The sequence below is a fragment of the Dreissena polymorpha genome, chromosome 4, assembly GCF_020536995.1.
Source record: "Dreissena polymorpha isolate Duluth1 chromosome 4, UMN_Dpol_1.0, whole genome shotgun sequence".
In the NCBI taxonomy this organism is placed as follows: domain Eukaryota; kingdom Metazoa; phylum Mollusca; class Bivalvia; order Myida; family Dreissenidae; genus Dreissena; species Dreissena polymorpha.
In genome coordinates this window covers 111,320,379-111,328,783 of record NC_068358.1, presented here as the reverse complement: position 1 = coordinate 111,328,783, position 8,405 = coordinate 111,320,379, and the positions used below count along the sequence as shown (strand labels likewise).

Below are 8,405 nucleotides of genomic sequence, written 5' to 3'. Positions count from 1 at the left end.
AATGAGTGCGAAAACCCCATTTTACTTTAATCATGTGTTTTGCTAAAGGCAATGTAATTTTGTTTTTGTGTATCGTGTTTCAAAACCAGAGAATTCATTTTGAAGTTTGTTAGAAACGAATTTAAAACAAAATGGCAATGTTATCTGATTCCTCGTCCTCTTTCGCTAATTAGACAAATTATAAATCAAAATTGGAGTCCTAAATTGTTCCATAGACGATCGATAAAATACAAACATGAACATATTCGTGCTGGGAGCGCTGTGCGTGTTGAGCGTGATTGCCATGGTATCCTCCACGGCATTGTACGGGGGATATCCGGCCTATGGTGGTACTGTTGGATATGGTAACTATGGATACGGAAGTGTAGGAGGCAGCATGGGAGGCGGCGGTGATGGCGGATTCGGGGGCATCTTCGCTATCCTTATTTTCTGTGCTTGATTTATTTTCTTTATTTTGCAATGTTGTAAAGACTTGTTGCTTGTTGCTGCGTCTCTACAGATATATAATGTCTCTTTGGTTTCGTTTTTCTTTTAAGATCACACATTAGGTGGGTTCAACAAAGTTGCAGTTACAAAGCTGTGTGTCTCATATTCATGAACTTTTATTCTAGTTTTGCAACATACAAAGCTTATAACAATTCCAAAGCGCCATTTAAATAAGATTAAAACTTTGAAAATTTCATTTATGAAAAACGGCTTGTTTTCATCATGTATTCTTAAAGGGGCCTTTTCACAGATTTTGGCATGTTTTGAAGTTTGTTATTAAATGCTTTATACTGATAAATGTAAACATTAAATTTTTAAAGCTCCAGTAAAAAATCAAAAATAAAATTAAAAATAAATAAAAAAGCAGCCCGCAGCAGGACTCGAATCAGTGACCCCCGGAATCCTGAAGTAAAAAACGCATAAGTTAACTGAGCTATTCTGCCAAGCATACATAACGTGCGTATTTTATACTTTATATACGCAATCTTCGTAGTTTCACAAATTTAGACGACGACAACAGAACTCACTAAATTATTCAATCGTTTCGCGTTGCAACGCTTTATAAAATAAAGGTTTTTAAATCGTCAAAAGATGCATATAATGGCTATATTAGACCATGGCAAATGTTCAGTAATACTGTTTCCACACAAATAGCATAACTAAACCGAAAATTTGCGAATCTGAAACAACTTTTCTAAATTGTGTCAATTTACCAACCCGTGAAAAGATCTCTTTAAAAGTAAACCATCGTTTATACAAAGTTTAAGAGTTTATTTATTTTTTCTTGCAGTGTTTGTCTTTATCATCATAATCAACGTTTTGTTCGGTGGCGCTGGTATCGGAGGTGGTATTGGAAACAATAACAACAACAAGAACTATTACTAGACACTGGTTACTGTTGATAGAACGTTATTTACGCAATATGTCATTCATAGTTAATATTTTAAAATCAAATTGTTAAATCTCCATTATTGCCAAAGAACATACTAATATTAATGATGATGCGAATAAAGCTTTTGAGTTGTTCGAAGTTAACTACACATCTATAATTGTCATAAATATGCAACCATGGCTCGAACCATGACCAGTAAATGTGTACATGTGATGCTTACACAGAAAGATATATATGTAATGGATTAAGCATTAACTCACGTACATATATTGATAATTAGCTAGCATACTTGTATCAAAGTTAATTGGCAAACGTGTATTGTGCTTTATCACCTACTTGTTTAGAGAATTTTTTGTTTAAGAAACTAATTAGAAGTTTTGTCTCAAATACTTATGCGAATGATTGTCTCACATAATTATATAGAGGCGTATTTAAACACACATGGCATTCACTCACATCTTGCATATAACATTTGTTATCATACTTTGATTAATGCATTAATGCGAATAATTTTAATCAGCATTCCCTCTCATGACTGTATAAAGCTATAAAGCAATTTATCACATAAGTGTATAAAGCATTCCATCCCATGATTTGATAAAGCAATCGCTTATGGAACTGAATAAAACAACAAAATAGTATAATTGTTTGAAGGATTGCCTCACATATTTTTACAAAGCATTATATCACAAGGTTTCTAAAAAACAGTTTTTACGTACTATTAGTGGTATAAACCATTAAATCAAATACTTGATTTTAGATTGTTCAGGTATTGTTTTATTCAGCATCATTATAAAAAATTGTATTAAGCATTTGCTCACATAACTGTGTACAGCATACTCAAGCTTAATAGCATACACCATTAGATCACATCATTGTTGTACATATTAATTACCATACTTGTGATTGCATTAAACTTAGACGCTCATACTGCAATTAAGCATTTATTCAAATACATTCTCAAGCGCCTATTCGAAAGTACAAATGGAGTGCGTTCAAATGGCGACAGTGTTTGCCTTGTGCATATGTTTTGCACTAGGACATGTTATTTGGGATTCGAACAATGAAACGCCGTTGCGAAAGTCGCTTTCGTTCTTCAGTAAGTAATTTAAATTATACTTATCATTTCTATTGCAAAGAATTATTTATTTTAACTTTGCATTTTACTTTGATTGGCGCCTTAATATTAATAAACTCGGATTATATATGTAATATTGAAACAAATAAATGAATGTTGTATTTTACCTTAAAATCGCAAAACATATTTAAATGAGAATTAAGTTTGTTATTTGCGCACTTAAAAATGCCATAATAGCAAATCAATCACTGATACTGACACTATATTCAAAGGTTAACATTAAAAAAAATGCTCCAAAAGCAAAATAAAAATAAGCAAAAAAGGAAACAAAGTTATCTTTTGTCGAAATCTGTTGGACCATCTGTTTTTAATTCTTGAAATATATCATCTAAAAAAGTTCCTACCATTATTGATTCATTAATTTGCTTTAAAACCTTTTCAACAGTTTGAGTATTTTTAGTTATAAGAACGATAGTTTTGTGTGCCTCTAAGTTTATCATTTATATGATCCGAGAGCATATATTAATTAACCCTTAACCACTTAGATACGTATTTAGACGCATTTATTGTCCCTTAGAAAGTCAAATTTAAGACCTTTGAACAGAGAGAAGAACATGATCCACGCACATTATCAATTTTTATCAAACCACTAGATTGATATCTGCCTGATTATGACGATGTGTCATATAACTGTCTAAACACGTGCAACACATGTCATTCTTTACTTCATTAGGTTTGTATGTTTCTTCCAAAAGTAAGAAATAAATCACAATTGTAACGGCTTCACTAAGCTGCCCTGTTTATTAATTGACATGTTAATTCACTAAACATTGTTTTTAAAGCTTCGTGCTATTGTTATCAATGACCATAACACACGCATGAAAAAAGCAGGATACGTCATTATTTTGTGTTCTGTAAATTTTTAAAATAGAGACACACTTTGTTCTTTTCACTTAATATGAATATTCAATAATAATAAACCTTTCAGTTTCTTATTCAAAGTAAAGCAATTTCAAGCAATGACTGACCTACTTAACAAATTGCCAAACTTTGTGAACAATTGTCAACGATTAGATCATTTATGTTATAACCAATATATTGTATATAAGTATACCTCACTTTTATTCATATTGCTTAACTCCCATAGGCTATCGTGACATAAAAATACTGTGCGACCCAGCGGGAAAAAAATTACTGTAAAAAATACTGTAATAAATGTTTATATAATGTCACATCCTCAAACGGGTAATATAGCGTACTGTCAACGTGAGATTGTTTTTTTTCACCCACAACATATCGTTCAGTTAATATAGTTTGTATATAGTTTCTCTGCATGCTTTAAATTAACAACATTCTCGGTAATCTCGTTCAGTAAAAATGTTAGTTCATTTAATAAAAAAAAGTCGATAATAACGCACGTTTTATTGATTGTGCTTACTTACAGTATGCAAAGCATCTTTCCCCAATATTCCCAACGCTCGGAAGGTTAATTTCCCGCCCACTGTCGGCACTGTGGTACCATACAGTTGCGACAGCGGCTTTTCGCCTGACCCGACCAGCAGGATGATTGCTACTTGCGACGCAAACGGAATTTGGCAACCGAGCGTGGCCTGTTTGAAACGTAAGAATTATTGCCTGTCCTTCGACATATTTAATAAGATGGTGTAGAACATGAATCTCTTTTGTTTACAAAGATGCGCAGTGCATTCAAGCGTCACGTAAGAGATTCTACGGTTTCATTCAGTGTGTTTCTCTTTCATTATTTTCTGTTATTATAAGACAGCATTGTCATTCTTTTATTCTTGTCATTTTATGTATTTTGATTATATTATCATTCTTGATATCTCTGTATCTGCGTACTCATTTTATTTCATACTCAGATGTTCGTGTTCCATACACACTCCATCAAATCTATCACCGCTATAGTACAGCTTTCACAATTATGTTGAACACACACCCCTTCCTTTTCTTCCATATTACGTTTTTCTTTCTTATTCAAATCCATTTTATCAATGTTTTATCATGCACCATCCATTTTATTCCACATAAAGCAACTTCATTAGTTTTGTTCATGCAAAAGTTATCAGAAACGATATATAATATAGATATACAATATAGAATACAATGTATGCAGTACACGTTAAACAAAGTATAAGAATCTAAAGCTTGTATTCATGTCCTTCAAAGAAACTTGATTGCTGACCTAAAACATACATGTTCATTGAAAACTTATATCAAAGAACGTGTTCACAAATTGTCAAAATTGATCTTTCCAACGTTTGGTCACAGATTTGAAAATATAATGACACTATACAATTCATGGAAATAAATACCACTAATGACTTAGACTCATACCAAATATACTGATTTGTTTATGATTTCCACTATATAACATTCAGCATTGACGCATTGATTTGACAAAAGGCTTTCAATCCAAAGGGACCTTGTTCGAGCCTCGGTAGGGAAACTTATCTATCTTAAATACTAAATATTGTCTTATTATAATAGAGCTCTTTAGATTCTTGGTCAATATAAAGCAATTTCAAGCAATGACTGACCTACTAAACAAATTGCCAAAATTTGTGAACAGTTATCTTTTATTCAGTCAACGATTAGATCATTTATGTTATAAACAATATATTGTATAATGTCACATCGTCATATGGGATTTATAACGTAAGTCGATATGAACGCATGTTTTATGATTGTGCTTACTTACAGAATGCCAAGCAGCTCTTCCCACTATTCCCAACGCTCGGACATCTGAAGTTACCGGCGCGCTCACTGTCGGCACTGTGGTACCATACAGTTGCGACAGCGGCTATTCGCCTGACCCGACCAGCAGGATGATTGCTACTTGCGACGCAAACGGAATTTGGCAACCGAGCGTGGCCTGTTTGAAACGTAAGAATTATTGCCTGTCCTTCTATATATTTCTTTAAGATGGCGTAGAACATGAATCTCGTTTTTTACAACAAATACGCAGTGCATTCAAGCATCACGTAAGAGATTCTACTGTATCATTCGTTGTGTTTCTATATCATTATTTTCTATTATTATAAGACAACATTGTAATTTGTTTATTCTTGTCATTTTATTTATTTTAATTACAGTATCATTCCAGATATCCCTGTATCTGCGCCTTATTTCATATTCAAGTGTTCGTCTTCCATACACACCCCATCAAATATATTACCGCTGTATTTTAGCTTTCACAATTATTTTGATCACACATTCATTCATTTTCTTTCATATAACATTTTATTCTTATTCAAATCCATTATCTTACAAAATTGAAATACAGCATCCAATTTTATTTTACATAACGCAACATCATTAGTTTGGATAATGCAAAATTTTCCGGAAAAGTTATATAATATAGATATACAATGCAGAATATAATGTATGTAGCACAAGTTAAACATGGTATAAGAATCTAAAGTTAGTCTTCATGTCTGTCAAAGAAACTTGATTGCTGACCTTAAATATATACAAATGTATGTCCTTAAATAACTTTATTACATTCTGCATTGACGCATGGATCTGACAATAGGCTTTCTATTCAAAGGGACCTTGTTCGAGCCCCGATAGGGACACACTTTTTTTCTTATATACTTAAAATTCTTATTATAATAGAGCTTGTTAGCTTCATGGTCAACATAAAGCAATTTAAAGCATGTATTGGCCTACTTAACAAACTGCCAAACTGTTAACAATTCTCTTTTTTCAGTCAAGTACAACGACGAGATCATTTATGTTATAAGCAATATACAGAGGATATTTGTTTGATTCGGTGGAATATCGATTTTATTTCACGAGTGATCATAAGAAAAAATATTTTCAAGGCTGGCTCAGCCACGAGTGAAAAAATATATTTTCTATGATCACGAGCAAAATAAAATCGACTTTACACCGAATCCATCAAATTTTCTTTTTATTTTATGCTTTTTTCACCGTTATTTACATTGTAAAAGAGTTTAACCGGAGAATGACGTCATTTCGTCAAAAAATTCCGTGATTTCACATTAAAACAGTTTATCACATGCCATACCTGTTTCCCATGTAATATTACTATTACAAATAATTATATCTTACGCATGTGTAATATACTTTTAAAGCGTTATCATTGGCTTAGTTTGTGTTCGATTGACCAATCGCATTTTGTTATTTTGCTGAAACGACGTTGCAACGTCAGATGACGTCACGAAATGTAAGCAACATTCGGGATTTATCATTATGTTTGCGTAAATATTTATATAATTTGCCTATTTAAAAGTATGTGATATAGAGAATACTAGGTTAGCGTTGAATACAGAGAAGTTTATGTTGCGAGGCCTAGAACGCCGGGAGCGCAAGCCTTGGCGAGCGCTTTCGGTGTTCGAGCCGAGCAACATAAACTTCTCTGTATTCAACGCTAATCCTAGTATTCTATTTATCCCATTTGATTTTTTTTCAACGTGACATTTAACATAACTAGATCTTATAACCTTAGCCTAACAATTATTTTAATTCATTCTTAAAAATCGCTTAAAATCTAACGAATGTAACCATGCGTAGTGTTATAAATGTATTTGTTCTGGTACGCAAAATAGTCTTTAAAAAATCGACACACAAACTGTAAAACTAGTAAAAATATCACCATATGCCTCGATTCAATTTTACGCAGCATGCGAATTGTCACACATTACGACCGCTTAAAGAAGATTTTACTTTACTATATTTCATTTTCGAAAGAAAATGATAAAAATCTAATATGGCGGCGATTGCTCCTGACAAAATGATGTCGATGTCAACATAGATTCTACATGTACACTATCGACGAGTAAACAGACAATTGCAGCGACTGACACTTTATTTGACTTAATATGCAGGGCAATACGTTTTCCGACTTCGGACGACGAATTTAAGGACGCGCAGAACGTGTTTTTTATATAATGTTATGGGTATGCCGGGTGTGATCCAACGCATTAATGGCCCCCGTCTCCGAGAACAGGGAACGACAAATGTACAAACAAAACCAAAACACGTTCGAACTAGTATCTTACCTTTAATTATCCTTTAAAATCCATCTAATAATCCATTTAACTCAATAATTGGCGATTTTGCATCTAGGGTCTTTAATAATTATTTTAGCATAGTTAAATAAAGACCCTCATGCCACCCTATCACTATTTTCAAATGAATTTATGAACTCGATAAACATAAAATATGTTAGATAATTATATAGAAAAAGTATATATAATTACATGTTTGATTGTGTTGTATACTTACAGTATGCCAAGCATCTCTTCCCACTATTCTCAACGCTAAACCATCGGCAGTACCCGGCCCGCTCACTGTCGGCACTGTGGTACCATATAGTTGCGATAGCGGCTATTCGCCTGACCCGACCAGCAGGATGATTGCTACTTGCGACGCAAACGGAATTTGGCAACCAAGCGTGGCCTGTTTGAAACGTAAGAATTATTGCCTGTCCTTCTAAATATTTGATAAGATGGCGTAGAACATGAATCTCGTTTTTTACAACAAATACGCAGTGCATTCAAGCATCACGTAAGAGATTCTACGGTATCATTCAGTGTGTTTCTATATCATTATTTTCTATTATTATAAGACAACATTGTCATTCGTTTATTCTTGTCATTTTATCTATTTTAATTATATTATCATTCCAGATATCCCTGTATCTGCGCCTTATTTCATATTCAAGTGTTCGTCTTCCATACACATCCCATCAAATATATTACCCCTGTATTTTAGCTTTCACAATTATTTTGATCACACATTCATTCATTTTCTTTCATATAACGTTTTTTATTCTTATTCAAATCCCTTATCTTACAAGATTGAAATACAGCATCCAATTTTATTCTACATAACGCAACATCATTAGTTTGGATAATGCAAAAAATTCCGGAAAAGTTATATAATATAGATATACAATGCAGA

At 32.9% G+C, this 8,405-nt stretch overlaps 1 protein-coding gene across 1 annotated transcript; it reads left to right on the top strand.

The window, feature by feature from the left end:
• The first annotated feature begins 235 nt into the window (after positions 1-235).
• LOC127878706 (zona pellucida sperm-binding protein 3 receptor-like) lies at positions 236-7,938 on the top strand. Its single transcript, XM_052425237.1, has 4 exons — positions 236-389; positions 3,901-4,077; positions 5,178-5,360; positions 7,730-7,938. Exons 1-4 carry the CDS (start codon positions 236-238, stop codon positions 7,936-7,938), a joined length of 723 nt encoding a protein of 240 aa, XP_052281197.1.
• Positions 7,939-8,405: the final 467 nt, after the last annotated feature.

Coding starts and splice junctions, on each gene's coding strand:
- LOC127878706 (XM_052425237.1), top strand. CDS start 236: ATGAACATATTCGTGCTGGGAGCGCTGTGCGTGTTGAGCGTGATTGCC. Junction 390..3,900: donor AGGCAGCATGGGAGGCGGCG/GTGATGGCGGAT, acceptor GCTTACTTACAG/TATGCAAAGCATCTTTCCCC. Junction 5,361..7,729: donor GAGCGTGGCCTGTTTGAAAC/GTAAGAATTATT, acceptor GTATACTTACAG/TATGCCAAGCATCTCTTCCC.